The sequence below is a fragment of the Corvus hawaiiensis genome, chromosome 30 (genome assembly GCF_020740725.1).
Source record: "Corvus hawaiiensis isolate bCorHaw1 chromosome 30, bCorHaw1.pri.cur, whole genome shotgun sequence".
Classification (NCBI taxonomy): Eukaryota; Metazoa; Chordata; class Aves; order Passeriformes; family Corvidae; genus Corvus; species Corvus hawaiiensis.
Window position 1 is genome coordinate 1,600,997 of NC_063242.1, and position 15,439 is coordinate 1,616,435.

Sequence of the window (15,439 nt, forward strand, 5' to 3'; positions counted from 1 at the left end):
TTTAAGCGCCTGTTATCTAAGTGGTAAATTGGCTGAGAGTGCTCCTGAATCACACGTCGAGAGCGCTCTTCCTCCCTCTCTCTTTTTGTTGGCTGCACTCTATTTAATGTCAAAACGGTAAAGCATCTGTACTGAAGTGCTGAAATATTCATGGCGGATCAGCGATTCTCCGCACTGGCAGAGGAGCTGGAAAGCTAAAACGGTTCTTTAAAAGATCAAATTTTCCGTGTGAATCAATTGCTCCGCGCACGGCGGAGGCGACGCCGCGGCAGAGTCCGGCCCTTGGGGGCCGACGCCCGCCCGCCCGCAGCTCGGGAAGGAGGGGAGGGGGAAGGGGGGATGCTCCCGGCCCCGCCGGGCCTCGGCGGGCAGCCGGCGCCCCGCTGCCGGCCCGGGCGGTGGCCGAAGCCCGGCTCTGCCCTGCGAAGGCCCGGCCGGCGCGGAGCGCAGCCCAGCATCCCTCCTGTGCGCAGCGTGCCTCCCGTGGGTGCATCCTCAGTCCCGCGGCAGCGCTGCGCTGAGCCTCTCTTCCCCTCTCCCGACAGCCTGTTGACAGTCCTTGGAATTACCTGGACCGGCTCCGAGGGGGAATTTGAAACACAGAAGTTGTTTGTTGCCCAATGCAAAACGCCACCACTTGTGTTACCTCTGAAACAGACAATTTATTGGAGTGAGCATACCTTTTAACATTTTTTTTTTGTCAAGATAAATTTGTGCAGTAGGTGTAAACTTAGTAGAAGTGCTGTTTGTGAATTATATGCTAACAAGGAAATCAGGAGGAAAAACTCTCGAAAAGTCTTTATAACTAATGTCGGCATGCCTTAAATTAAATCTGAATTAAAATTTCCCGTTTGTAAACTTTCGGATGTAAACTTTTTAAGTAGGTCTACACTATAGTACGTGCTTTTTGGACATGGAATTAAATAACTTTCACGACATTGATCCCTTAAAGTCGCAGCCAGGAGAAAATGTTCAGAACAGCAATGAGCAAAGTCTTTCCGTTGAACTGAGCAAACTGAACTTTAAATCCTGGTTTATGTTGTTTGTTTAAAAAAAAAAAAAAGGAAGAAAAAGTTTTATATTTAAATTTAAACTCTTGCAAGTCTCTTTTCAGTGTAGCTGACTCTTTAAGCGTTAGAAAGTCTTTTGCCCCTCGGCGGGCCTGTTAGGAACAAAACATTTTGCTTCCTGATTTGGGAAACGCCAGAAACTCTTTGTTTGAGTCATGGTGGGCCAGGTTTGAGAGCTGCCCCTTGAGCACGTTGGCGCCGTTCCCCACCGCGCGTCCCAAGGCGCCCGTTTCCAGAATGGCTCCTTTGGTGGTAGCCCAGGAAACTGTTGTGTTGCTCAGGGCTTGGTTTAAAGTACTGTGCCTGAACAGGGGGTCGTGAAACACCCCGTCCACCCAGTTCCTGAGGTTGGTGACCGGCGAATCCTGGTGCCTGTCGATGACGCTGACCGGGGCGGGAGCGGCGGCGGCGACCGAGCCCCCCGGCCGTTTCAGCATGCAGGAGGGGTACTCGGCCTGGTTGAGGGAGGTGGCTGTGTGCGCCAGGGACCAAATCCTGGGCTTCGCCTCCAGCAGCTGCTGCCCCTGCTGGAAGCACATCTTGGACTCGCAGCCGCGCTGCCGAGCGCCCAGCGGGTCGGGGCCGCACTCCTCCGCCGCCGTCTTCAGGCAGCTCCGCGCCCGCTCTGCCGCCGCCGCCGCCGCCTCCTCCTCCTCCTCCTCCCCAGCGGCGGCCGGCGGCGGCATCTTGGCGGGGGGCTCGGCGGCCCGCGGCGGGTGGCTGCCGCCCGGGAGCGGGAGCGGGTGCGGATGCGGGAGCGTGTGCGGGAAGGGCCGCCTCAGCTCGCACTCCGAGCTCTCCGACTCGGCGGCGTCCAAGTCCTCCAGGTCGCTGAGCTCCAGCTCCTTCTCTTCCTTGCCCGTGGGTTCTGCGGGGCGGGGGCGGGGGAAGGGACAGCAAAAACAAGACACACGGTCACTGTCGGCGCCGCGCTGCCCCGCGGCCGCCCCCACCAGCGAGGCCCGCGGCCGCCCCCACCAGCGAGGCCCGCCCCGGGGGCGAGCTGCCGGCCGAGCCCCCGCGGCCGAACCGCTAAGTGCCTGGTTTTAGCAGGGTACCCTCGGCTTTCCCGCTCTTCATCGCCTCTTCCTGCGAACCCTCCTCCTCCTCCTCCTCCTCCTCTTCCTCATAGGGCCGCTTCTCGTCAGAGCACTTGTTCCGCGGGGGCCAGGTCATCTTGTTCTCCTTCTTGAGCCGCCGGCGGGCGTTGGCGAACCAGGTGGAGACCTGGGTGAGGGTCATCTTGGTGATGATGGCCAGCATGATCTTCTCGCCCTTGGTGGGGTAGGGGTTCTTGCGATGTTCCTGCAGCCAGGCCTTCAGCGTGCTGGTCGTCTCTCGGGTGGCGTTTTTTCTCCGCGTCCCGCCGTCCATCGTCCCGTACCTGCAGGCACAGGGGAGCCCCCGGGATGTGACACCGCGCTCTCGCCCCCCGCGGACCTGCCCGACGCGGGGTCCCAGAGCCCCGTCCCCAGCCGCTTGCCTGCGGCATCCCCCGGAGGGCGGCTGGACCGGAGAGGAGGGAGATGGATGAGGACAGCTCAGCTTTATGAGGGAGACCAGCCTTGAGAATTCAGGCCAAAGAAGGAAAGCAAGAAGGAAAGGTTCAGCTAGCAGCAGCAGCGGGCAATGCAAATTCCCGCTCTGCCTTGGCGGTGGTGGCAGAAAGAGGGAAGGAACCGCCTGTTTTTATTTATGGTAAAGTCAATGTCAACATTTCGGGCAGCAGGGAAATCCTAGCAGATTGCAAAGTCACAAATATACCACTTCCCTCTCGTTTCATTAGTCGTCCCCAAACAGAATTCGTCTGGGTGACCCCAGGGTGTAAGTGTTAATAGAAATATATTTCCTCTTACTCCTTTTATTAGTAATCTCCTCTACCCTTTTGTTCCTGAAATTGTAGGAACCTAACGCAGATGACACTGGGCTGCGACTGAATATTTAATGCACATCCTCCAGGAAAGGTCACCGGCGCCCAATGGGCCTCTGAGCTGGGAACGGTGTGTAAGGGGGTTTGCGCTGGTTTGAAACTAATAAATATACACGGGATGCCCAAGCCTGACTCCGCGCAGGAAAAGATAATTACCGCCCCTGTTAAGAGGGATCGCCCCCCGCGCTACCGCCCGCCCGGGGGGCGGAGGACCCCGTGTCGGTGTGGGGAAGGGGAGGCGACATGGCTGGGGTCGGGAGATGCTGAGCGGCGAGGAGGCAGGTTGGCGGGGTTGGCGGGGCGGGGCGGGGAGGCGATGGCGGGGAGGAGGTGGCGGGGGTGGAGGGCAGCGAGCGGGGCCGGGCTGGGGATGGCGCTTACCTGTCGTACTGGTACTGGCTGAGGGTGTGATCGTAGGGGTAGTAGGCAGCCGCCGGGGCAATGCCCGCATGCGCAGAGCCGCTCCCGTCCTTGGCATCCAAACTGTTCTGCAAGAGACACCGCCCGCCGCCCTCAGCCCCCGCCGCCGGGAGAGCCCGGCCCTCGCCGGCACCGCCGCCCGGCTCCCCCGCCCCGCGGCCCGGAGCGGCGCGACGGACCTTCCGAGGGCCCCTCGGCCGCGGCGGCCAGCGACATCAATAGGGACATTAACTGGCGCTGTTACGGTGCAGGGGAAAAAAAAAAAAAATACTGTATGGGAAGAGCGCATCATTTTTTTTGCAAGACTGGGCTGGGTCTGGGTCGCCCTAAACTGCCCGGCAGGCCGGGCCCTCCGCACTCGGCCACCAGCTCGTCAGGCGCCACTTTTAATTGCGTTACCGTGAGGAGCAAGCGCCGGGCTGGAACAGCTGCTGACCGCGGGGCTGGACGCGGGGAGCGCCGTGCTGCACTGAGGGGCGGAGGAGAAGCGCCCGGGGCTGCCCCCGCCCGGGGAGGGGGTCCCGCCGAGAGGCCTCCGCCCCCGGGGGTACGGGGGGAGCGCGGGGCCGGCGGGCGGGAGGGAGGGAGGGAGCGAGCATCCCCCGGGGCGGCTTACCAAGGAGTAGAAGGCGGGAGCCTCGGTACCGTAGGTCACGTAGTTTCCATAGCCCTGGGGCCCGGCGTAGGGCCCGCCGTAGACCCCCAGGGCGGCGGCGGAGTTGAGCTCGTGTCGGGCGGTAGCGAGCAGGCGGCTCTCGTACACCGGGCAGTACACGGGGGTCTGGGCGGAGGCGGCCGCCCCCGTCTCAGCCAGAGTCCGGCTGCTGGACTCGCAGCAGGTTGTCAGGGAGTTGGTGCTCATCAGGAACTGGAGGGAAAGAGAGCGGCGCTGAGCACGGGGGGGAACTTTCCAAAGTATAACCAAATTGGGGTTCGGTTGTTTTTAGATTGTATGGGTTTGGTGGGTTTTTGTTTGGGTTTGGTTTGGTTTTTTTTTTTCAAATCAGGTCGTAGCTTTGGGGTGTCGCCCGCCCTTCTCCCTCCCCTTCCGTATTTTACTTCAATCGTTATAGAAACGCTCTAGAGAAGAGCAGAGGTGCAAGTATTTTATCAGTTTTTAAGACGAGTCAACAACAACAACAACCGAACGCCCCGTGCCTGTGGGTGTTTAATCCTCTATAATACATTCCTCAGGCCCTTTGCATTTAAAAGCTAACTTTTCCTGGGGTGTTTTCACAAGATTGGTGTTTACACCGTTTTCTCTTCTTGCAGCACAATGATTCCCATCTGCGTTTTTAAACGTTTTTTTCGAAGTCATTCATGCATATTTATTTTGACTGCAGGTTTGTAGCAGCCACGCACACATCTGTTATTGACCTGCTGGTTTAGAATATCCCATTCTGTTTCTACGGGCCGGACCTCCGTACGTCCGTGTTTAATTGGTAAACTGTGAATTTAATCGTGAAAGAGAAAAAAAAGGGGAGGGGTGCAGGTGGGGGTTGGGGGATCTCTAGCCCCCCTTCTCACCCCTCTCATCTCTGTAATCCTCTCCCACGCGTCTTAATCACCCCCAAACACCCTAAATCCCGCGTGTTTCTTCCCGTTTTAAAATTGGTGCCCGCCACAGAACTTGGGCATCTTGGAAAGCTGCGGAGCGAGCATCGGCTTTGCCGCTAACGCATGCGGGAGAGGATCGCTGCCGCCCTCATCCCGGATGGAAGGCATCGATAAGGACTGAAATTCAATCAATTAATGTTGGTAGGCAAAAAGTCTTACCTGGGGTGCAGAGGAGTAAGGGTAGCCAAACTGAGGATAGGACATGGTACAGAGGCTCCCAGTTATCTAGAAACAAGGCGAGACGTCTGATCTGCACGCTATTGCAGCCTGGCTGTGCTCTGTTGTACCAATTGATTGGTAACCACAGGTCCCTAGATGCTTATAGGACGAAGCAGAAAACCACATTTAATTTATTTACATGAAAACTTAAACTTTTCTTTTAATTATGTACGGCGATTTTAGCACCTTCCCCCTACAACTACGACACAGAAATAATTGTTACATGTAGGCTCCAAGGCTGGCAAAGGTGACGGCAAAAATAAATACTTTGCACCCGGGGAAAAATAAAAGGTGGAAAGAAGAAAAGTGATACAAATGCATCAGCTCACAAGCACGTTGTTTTAAAAGAGCCGAGCCCCTGACGTCACGCAAAACCTACTCAAATTAACCTGCCTGTAAGTTTAACACTCATTTTCGGGAACCTTTCCCCTGGAATGGAAAATAGACTCTCCAGCACGGCCTTCAGCCTGCCTAACAGGGGCGAAAGTTTGGGAAGCTCTCCGGTAGCGGCAACGCCTGCTTGCAACACGTATATATTTCTGCGGGCAAGGGAAGGAAATGAATGTTTTTAATCTGAAGGATCAATGTTGTATCAGCTATTTTCCCCACCCTCCTTAGTCACTGAAAGGCTAGTAAGCACTTTTAATTAGAAATTAATTAATGAGCAGCTGCTTCTTCCCACCCCACAGTAATAATTAGTCTCAATTACAAACAAGACATATGAAGGGACACACGACTGAGTCTTCATTTAAGATTTAATCAACAGTTAAAATTAGCGCTAACGCTGACAATAAAGCACATGATAAGCACTTCTGCTTTTCTTTTCGGCTTTTATTTCAGGCGTGTGGTTACAGGTAGAAAACCCTACAAGCGTTTTCCGGGGAATGATGGAAAAGATGTGACTTTTCAGGTTTAAACGACTTTGATCCCATCTCAAACTTCCAACATCCTCTTCTACCCAACCCATCCCACCGCTGCTATCAGCCTCCCTACCCTCTGGGGGTCTGGGACCCGCCCCCCCACAAGCAGGCAGCAACCCCCCTCTGCTTCACGCTCGGAGGGAGCAGGTACCGGGTCTTCGGGGGAAGATGCTGGCAGCCCCAGCGCCTCTCCCCCGACGGCCGGTACCACCGAGGCAGGGCAAGCAGGCAGCCCCCGGGAGGATGGAGGAAGCGGAGGAGTCAGCTCCGAGGCTGAAGCTGGGCTGCTGGTGCAGTCGAACGCTGCTCCATGGTGTGCAGACTTGCTCAGAGAGATTCCTGGGTTCAGACATGTGAATAGCCCCAGGGTCACACTCTAATTAATGATGATATTCTCTTCTTCTCCCCAGCTGGAAGACTGCCTCCCAGAAACGAATCTGCCCACACTGACAGCTCGATTGAGGGTGATTGATGACTATCTGGAGACCACAGTACACATAATATAATATCTGCTGCGTAATTGCTTTAATTTACAGATGAAAATACTAGTTCTCAGATTGAGTTAGACTACAACGAGAGGCGTTTTATGGCGCTTTAGAGTGTTTGCAAATAAAAGATATCAGATACGGTACATGCAAATTATCCTGACAGCTCAGTATCTGTAGCCGGGAGAAACATATAAAGAAAGGGAATCAAATGACATAAATAATCGGTTTGGAATTCTGTATTGATTTTTGGATGGGAAGAAAGTGCCTTTTCTTTCCTCACCTGAAATGCTAATTTCTTTTTATTTCTGAGAATATTAATAACTTTGCCATTGGGTTTCTTTTATAGAAGCGCTTCTCTATTCCTCCTCCTGCATTATACCCCGGTGCTGCCAAGGTATAATGATACTTTTAGTGACTCTTTACCAGCAGCTTCCTTCTGTGTGGCGTGCTGACGGACTATTGCATTGTTTGGGAGGAAAAGACACCCAGTATTTACACAATGGTCTGCACGCAGTCTTCTGCGCTGCTCCCTCTGCCTCCTGTGCCCATTGCGCTGGGGGATGTTTGTTTAAGCTCCGGAATAAAACTCACCGGTGCTAGGGAAGAAAATAGTTGCACTTATCTCAAGAGCGGCTTGGTGTAAAGCACTATAATTAGCTGGGAGAGCTGGAGGACTGCCTGAAGAAGTCTGAAGTCCTCCCAGTTTTCCAGGCTACAGTTTGGGAAATGTCCTGGTGTCCTTTTTTTTTTTTTTTTTTTTTTTTTTTTTTTTTTTTTTTTGGTGTGTTTTTTTCCCCCCACTGCAGATGTCAACTCCGCAGTGGCCCAGAGTACACTACAGGTTTTGATATTTAGATGAGTCTATTAAACTTTAAAATACAAGGAGAAATTCAATATTTATAGTCCTTGTCTATTTATATATCACAGTTGTCTTTCACTGCGCCATGCAAATACTCTGGTGCCCATTTTCACACTGAACTTTCCTGTATTAATCATGATAATTATTTGTCATTTTTCTTTGCAGCCTGCCTGCTCTATTACTTTATCCCTGGTCAACTTTGTGTCAGTTCCAATCTGTATTCCCTAGAAAGCAGTCATTAAAAAAACCCCACCAAAACAAACAAACAAAAAGAAAAAGCAACAAAAAACCTTAATAACCTTAAACACTTAAACGCTGAAAGCTGACATTACGTCCTCCCCCACTGTTGATGTCTTGTTTCACTTACAGTCTACAAATAATGGCCCTTTGTTGATAACAAACTCAACACAATTATATTTCATCTTGAATTTTGGTGCCAGAGCACAAACATGCATTAAGCCCCACAATGATTTAAAATAACCTTTGTGGTTCTTGCACATAAACAACGTAACACTGTTCAAATCCAAGCAAAGGCGCTTAATGCTGTGGGCGATATCCTTAGGCATTTGGAAAATGCAAGTCTTTGCTGTGTAATAAAAATTGATCCTCGTCAAAGCCCCTTTCCTGTACAAAGCAGTTAACAGCTTTCGAGAAAGAAACACACACACTGCTTTCTCCAAAGTTTGAGCAAGGAAACCCATCACGATCAATAGGACATGCTGGAGAGTTCCCTTCTGGTCAGAACCAGCCTGCACACTCAGGCGAGCAGGTATTTCCCATCCAAAGCCCAACCAGATCTCTCTCCCAGCGTTATGAGCTTTTCCTCTGAGAATCTGGAGCCAATGCTCATACAAGTTTTATTGTAAAAACATGGAATGAGAATGAAACCCTGTGATCCTGGAACAGGCCACAGCAGGTAAAACAGAACCTCTTCAGGACTCAGGCTTTGATGGACGTCTTCAGGGACATGATCTAGAGGCAGTTAATGCAGCTACACTTACTATCTGCGTTTTCATCGCCTTCTCTTTTGGAGGGGTTACTGCCACTCCTGGAAATATTTCAGCAACGGAATTTGCTTATGGGCTAAACAGACTTTAGCAAGCTCTTTCAGTCAAGCTTGCTTTGTTTTCATGTTACAGACTTAAAGCAACATTGACACTGCCTGACAAACACTGTGAAGCTCTACATCTTGCCCATTTGGAATCTGACATGGAACCCGGGGCAGCTTACAACATTTTCAAGTAGGTTAGCTCCCATAAACTTGCTATTGACAGTAAATATTTTTTTTTCCTGAGCCAATTTGAGGTGTAACTGCACCTCCTGCACTTTGAATCGAACGAGCCGATGCTGCCGACCTGCACAAACCCATGCCATGGCTTGGAATTGGCAGAGCCATGATGACCAACAGAACAGTTGCGTAAGAAGGCGCTGCTAATTAATTTACTCAGTTTACAGCTACATGTAAAATCAGTTGTTCAAAGCTATCCATTTGAATGCTTTCATTTTGTAAATCTTCAATCCTCTTTGGCAAACAATCTAGATTAAAGCAAAAAGGCCTCACATGCTCATTCTCTTCTTTGTATTTATTAACTTTTCACACTTAAGAACTAGAGCCAACACTTTCCCTCTCTCTCTCTCTCTCTCTCTCTTACATGCACACATGCACACACACAAAACTTTTCAGCAAGAGAAGCAAATGCTATGACCTGGGCAGCTCTCTATGGCTATAGATGGACCCTACAACATGCCCACATTTACCTGCTCAGTGCAGAGCATTGCAACTATGCTTTCACTAGCAAAGCAAAGATTGTATAAAATTTCCTTGCTCAGCTCCTGAACCCCCAGTGCTGCAGACCCGAAGGCATTCAGATGCCACCACTTTTGAGCTCTCTGGCAGCCGATATCTTCAACTTACTTCTCTGCGAATGTAAAACTTTCCTTCTTGCAAGGTCAGGTTCTGTGTCTTTTAAAGTTCGCCTTAAAATCCAAAAAGTTTGACTCAGTACCTTACCTTAGTGCTCGCTGAATATCATATCCACACCCCCTTCCCAAGAAATAACACACATCTGTTAAAATACATTTACCCTCTGTCCTAGGTAAAGATTGCACAAAGCCAAATGATTCATCACGGATAGTTTCTCTTCCCTCCAGCAGTTCGTTTTCAGCTGCCTTGCTGCTAAAGCAGGCTCCGAAGGAGAAGGGGGGGCGGGGGGGGTAAGCCCCACCGCTCCCCTCCACCCCCCGCTTCCATAGAGACACACACGCACACACATACACACAAGCATCACCACCAAAAGAAGAAATTTTTTACCTGCGATCACGCCCGGCTTCGGCTAAAACCTGGTAGCGATGGCTGTGCCATGGCAGGGTTTCTCTCCTCTGGTCTGCGCTGGCTGGCGTGGCAGGGAGCTGCGGGGAGCTAACGCAGGCATGTCTCAGTGCGCGGTACCTGCGCGGCGCGGCACGGAGCCTTCGGTCCCCAGGCGCCACAGCCACTTCACTAACCCCCTGTACCAGAGTGACGCTCAAGTGAATAGTTCCACTGATCACACTCTTTCCTACTGATTAACACTTTCCAACACGACCAGGCACTCCACTTCCAACTTTTCCCGTTTTAAAACAGAAGCAGCCAGCACCGCTTGCTTCCACGGGTTATAAAAGCCATCTGGGGCGTGGGGGACACCATAATTAATAGCAGGTTAGTAAAATTAGTGCTGCCACTCCAATTGTTGTCCTTGTTGCCAACAATAATTGCATTGATTCTGGAAGGACACGAATGTCCTCCATTTAACCTAATGATCTGCGGGTTGCACACGCTGTACGGCAGCCGTGGCGGTGATTAACTGCGCGCACCTCCAAACTATCATTTATCTCCGCGAGTCAAGACTGAAAGGCGCTAAACTTACAGGCAACTCTCCCTGTCTCTCTCGCCGTCTTTGTTTCCCTCCCGCTGGAGGAGGCGGGCTGGGACGTCGGCGTAGCCCTGCGCGCAGGAGACGGGCACCTGTACCTGTCCCCCCGGCCGCCTCGGCTTTATTCATAGCCCGGGGGCAGCGCGGCGGAGCCGGGCTCCGCGGAGCTGCCGGGGACTGCCTGGGCCAGCGCCCCCCGGCCGCGGGGAGGGGGCAAGGGGGGGCGGCGCGGCAGAGCCCGGCACTGAGGACCCGCTCCCTGCAGCGCCCCCGGGCCGGCTACGCCGTCGCTGCCTGCCCTGGGCGCAGCCCCACAGGGGATGCCCGGGCACCGGGGGCTTCCTCCGGGGCGGAGGTTGGGGGGCTACCGAGCGGGGAGGGGGAGCAGGCTCCGACGGTAGCCGAAAGCAGGTCGGGGCAGCAGCCCTTGCTCCCGCTTGTCCTCCGTCCTCCTGCGCCCGGCCCTCCGTCCGGCCGTCCGTCCCGCCCGGTCTCCGCCGCAGGCTGCCACCGCCGCCGCCGCTGCCGCTCTCTCCTGCGGAGAAGTTACGCGGGCCCGAGGCTGGGCGAGCCGGCAGCCAGCTCCCAGTCCGAAAAGCCTTTCCCGCTGTGCAGCCTCCCGCCACCCTCCCTCAGTCCCGGGCGCCCAGGGCCGCTTCAGGCTCCGGCCCGGTGTCCGGGGCCACGCAGCGCCCGGGATCCCCGCGGGAGCCTGTGCATGACAAGTTCTACCGCGCGCTCGGTACTTTCTTTTCTTAATTGTTTGTTCAGCAGGAAAAGGGACAAATCGGGATTGACAGAAGGGGGAGGAGGGATCAATATCATTCCTGTTTAAAGGCGTGAGCCTGGGCAGACGTCTCAATAAGACAGAGGAAGAGAAAAAGAGAGTATAATATCCTACCTAATTAAGCGAAGACAAAGAGGTGTGGGGAGAAAGGTTCAGGAGAGGTGGGGTGGCAATGGGAATTTTTAATCCGGTGTCTTCCCACAGTAACCACCAAGGCTGAACAGTAACGTTAATAGGGAACATCTGTACATCGACAGATTTATTCTTGCCAGGGTTCTTTCATGCCTGTGTCATTTGCATGGCCCCGTGCTCGTAGTGTTCGACACACGCTGCACCTTGTAGTGCAATGACAGGGTAAATCTGATGAATGCTGAAACTAGGAAATCCTCTTCTCTTTCCCCTTTCTCCCTCCTCGGATTGCCCTTGGAGCTTTCAAGGCGGGGAAACCTCAGGGAGAAAGAAAACGTGAGCCTTCTCCCCATCTGCACTTGTAAACAGAAAGCCAGTCATGCCACGACCCTTTGCATTTTAAAGCGGAGTAACAAACCCCCAGAGACGTGGATGCCCTGGTTGCCCGCCCAGGGCTGCCTCCCCGCCGGCGGGACGAGGGCTCTGCGATGCCCCCTGGGAGCACAGGAGGCGTGTGTGCTGTCCTCGTCCCGGCACTGCGGGTCTGGACTTTTCCTCCCTTCCACCGGGGAGCCTGTCCCTCTGGCGCTACCCCCGGGCTCCCGCCCCGGGCTCCCTTGGAGCCCGGCCGACTGGCCCGGGGCAGCGTCCTGCCCGTGCGGGGGCAGCCGCCGCCGTCCCCCGGGGACCCCGTCCAGCCGCCTGCCTGCCGGCCGAGCCCGTGTTTTACAGAGCGGGGTGACACCATCCAGAGCCTGGAGGTGACACCTACCCTTCGGCGCTAATGTCCTTTGAGGGGACCGGGACCTCTCAATGTCTTCCTCCAACCCTTTCCCGATCCCGGCACCGGGTGCTCGGCCAGAGGCCACCTCTGCTTTTCCCGACAGCAGAGTTACAGGGGGGGGCTCCAGTGGTGAGGGGCTGGGGAGTTGCTGGATTCAGCTGCCTCTCTGCCCTGAAATATGATGTTCAAGGGCAGAAGACATGGTTCAAAGAATATTTTTTTTATATTAACAGCTACCACCAGTAACAGTACATTAATATGGGTCTTTTGTAATATAATAACCTCAGGTCCCTGAGATCAACAACGAGATTAATTATTTCAGTGATGCTTAAAGGAAGTGAGCAGACTCGAGTCTGTCTTTTGCAATTTGCTCATGTCGACCTGCATACCTTGGAAATTGCCATCCATTGCCGCTCCGACCTACGTAGCAAAAAGCACAGTGGCCTTCTGTCAGAAGCTGGCCTAGCCAGGCAGGAGGGCAACCAGACTAAGTGGAGCTGGAATCCCAGTAGACATGCATGCAGGTCAACCATAGTGACATGATGGACACTGAGGGAACACTGGCCACTGATAAATCTGGGAAGATGCTTGCAACAGGAGCAAATGCTTTTGGGCAGCACTCCCGAAAAACCATGGGCCAGAGTCCAAGGCTGGAATGGTGTTTGTAGATCTTGTTTCATGTAATTCGTAATGTTAGGTTGTCTTTCTGTTTTTTTATTTTTGTTTAAATGACCAATAATGCTAAGGTTTCAACCATTTTTAACATTTAAGCTATTAAAAGGTGCTCTTTTCACTGTAGAAGTGTTGTGGGTCCTGTCTATCCTGGCATTCTTTGGCATTCTTTCTCATTTTTGTATCTAGAGCAATGCCCTCTCTGCTGTGAAAAGGCCATTATTAAATGATACCAAGTGGTTAAAACCCTTGATTTTCCATGTCATTAGACAAACAGCTCTGGTGATAGCAACACATATTTCCATTCAGAAAGAGAATATAATTTAATTTTCAGTGTCAATTCCTTCAACACTATGGCTGTATTTTGAAGACCTACTTTCTAAGATATCAGATGGGAGAAAACAGAAGCTCGATCTCTTATTTTTTGGCCTTTATTTTCCTGTAGAGGTTACTAAATCACACCTAGTCAAGGAATAATATACTAATGCATGTATCATAACTCATGTTCACTATGAAGGTCCTAGAAACACATTAGCTTAATCATGAAACCTCTGAGATAATTTACTTAACTAGAATAATTTCACAGGAAAGCCAATATAATTCAGAATGCAGTAAATACATGGATAGAAATCAGATTTTCACTGAAACTATTTTTGTCCTCATCTGATTTGGGTGCCAAGTTATATGGTAGCCTCAGAGCAGCAAGGTTTATCTTAATTTGCAGGGATCTATACAGGTACATTTCTTTTCCTTTTCTCACATTAAATTCATTATGTGATGTTCAAAAGACTGATGCACACTAGAAAACCTTTAGGCATTTCTGTGTAACGGGGATGGTTTATTAAAAGGATAGGTTATTACTTTGAACAATGACTTCAGTGTGTACGTTAAAATGTGAAATGTTTATCTGGTACTGGCCTGTATTGGCCACAATCTGTACAACTAGACTTTTATTCATAAATGCATGCCTAAGCTAATAAACCACATTTATTTTCAGGTCCTATGTGGTCATCTGAGGGTCTTTTGTAGTCCACAAAGATTCAGGCTCATGATTATTTTTTCAAGAATTTTCTAAGAAGTATTACCATAATTCCATTTGTGAGCCCATGATTTGAGAAGATATTTATTTTGTGTTAGAAAAAAATTTTGATGATGTTTGAGAAATATCTAAGGTTGTCTTAGTGTTCTCAATATGTGGATGGGTGGAGAGGATTATTTTTTAGCAGGAAAAGAGCATAATTTTATAGACTTAGAAGCAGAACCAAGCCTCTTGGAAGACCCTGAAAGGGCAAGAAGACACCAAGCGAGTCGGTAGCACCAAGTTCTCTCTGCCTGCACTGTGTCTTTGCTCGAGCCTGCAGACTTTGGCCAGGTGAGCAGTGCTGCTGAGGTGGAGCTCCAGGGAAGCAGTACAGCAATGAGCTCCTTCCTCCGTGTTACACAACCGGAGAGACGTGGGCCGGGGTGCAATCCCACTGATCTTCCTGTGAGTGAGGAGCTCCGCAAAATGCTGCTCGTGAGCGATCACTTCTTGCACAAAAGGGATTACAGAGGAGAACTGTGAGTGCCTCAGAAAACAAAGATGCAATTAAAGCAGCGTTTGTAGTTTTTAGTTAGGGCTATCTTTCAATGCAGGATGAACCATCATTTTTTTTCTGCTAATTATTTTCATTAGCTGTTTTAACTCTTCCTGAGAGTTCTTAATAATTGCTTCAGAGCAGAATGTGTAAAACTGAAAATTATTTATGGCACTGATTAGAACTACAGAATACTAATATGGGTAGTCAGGAATAATTCACCATAGCAGGAAAAGCACTATTTAATTGTTTAATATTGAAGTTTAATTGTGCTTGCATACAATTATCATGTAAATATCACTGTGATCACTTTAAGAGGTTATTTCTAAGTGTGCCAAAAATTCTGAAGCAATCTGAAAAGAATTAATTTTTTTCTTACCTCCCTTCACAAGTCTCTCAAGTGCACTATATGTTTTAACTTAAACCAAAATATAGCCAAAGGCAGACAGGAGTTCCAACAGTGACCAGTGTAATACTCACTGTTTTTAATTACTGTAACAATAAATCACACGGGAATGTCCTCCAGGTACTAAATGATTTTCTAAAAACATTTGAGAATATTTTTGAAATTCAATTAATTGAAGGCACCAGATAAAAGGTACACATTCTTAATGGCTATACAATAACCCTAAGGGATGTAACTGAGCTCCAAGCTTAACTTCAAAGTGTGACAGAAATACTTACTGTATTACTTTAAAAGTATTCAGATCAATGAATCAGTTAAAATTACTTATACATTTACCAACCTTTTCATTTTCTTTCTGAATATGATAGAAAGAATTGCTCTCATTTCCCAGGACACAAAAAGCAGTTGAGACCTGTAAAAGAAATTGTAATTAAAGCCAGCCTTCAGTCAAAATTGGTATTATGAATTTTTGGTTGACACAAGATAAAGGGGCCAGCGAAACATAAAAGTGGCTTGATAAAACATGCATTTAGACATTTTATACTGAAAATTAACTGGTTTGTGGAGATATTTCGGGATCTAGGATTAAATCTGTCCTTGTTAAAGCCAGTAAGCATTTTTCTATTGAATTCAACAGAACCGGTGTCAC

General features: G+C 50.5%; 1 protein-coding gene across 8 annotated transcripts; it reads right to left on the bottom strand.

Annotated features, from left to right (window-relative positions):
- Positions 1-642: 642 nt before the first annotated feature.
- On the bottom strand, positions 643-11,166 carry IRX4 (iroquois homeobox 4). Of its 8 annotated transcripts, none has more exons than XM_048289588.1 (7): positions 10,430-11,166; positions 9,835-9,942; positions 5,197-5,355; positions 4,037-4,288; positions 3,382-3,488; positions 2,129-2,454; positions 643-1,938 (listed from the first exon to the last, which is right to left on the bottom strand). In XM_048289588.1, exons 3-7 carry the CDS (start codon positions 5,239-5,241, stop codon positions 1,166-1,168), a joined length of 1,503 nt encoding a protein of 500 aa, XP_048145545.1. In that variant the 5' UTR covers positions 5,242-5,355; positions 9,835-9,942; positions 10,430-11,166; the 3' UTR covers positions 643-1,165. The 8 variants fall into 8 exon arrangements, with proteins under 8 accessions (XP_048145545.1, XP_048145542.1, XP_048145548.1 ...); XM_048289585.1 differs by having other exon boundaries at positions 9,835-10,031; XM_048289591.1 differs by having other exon boundaries at positions 5,197-5,262; positions 9,835-11,166.
- Positions 11,167-15,439: the final 4,273 nt, after the last annotated feature.

Coding starts and splice junctions, on each gene's coding strand:
- IRX4 (XM_048289588.1), bottom strand. CDS start 5,241: ATGTCCTATCCTCAGTTTGGCTACCCTTACTCCTCTGCACCCCAG. Junction 4,289..5,196: donor CTTACTCCTCTGCACCCCAG/GTAAGACTTTTT, acceptor CTTTCCCTCCAG/TTCCTGATGAGCACCAACTC. Junction 2,455..3,381: donor AGCCAGTACCAGTACGACAG/GTAAGCGCCATC, acceptor CTGTGCCTGCAG/GTACGGGACGATGGACGGCG.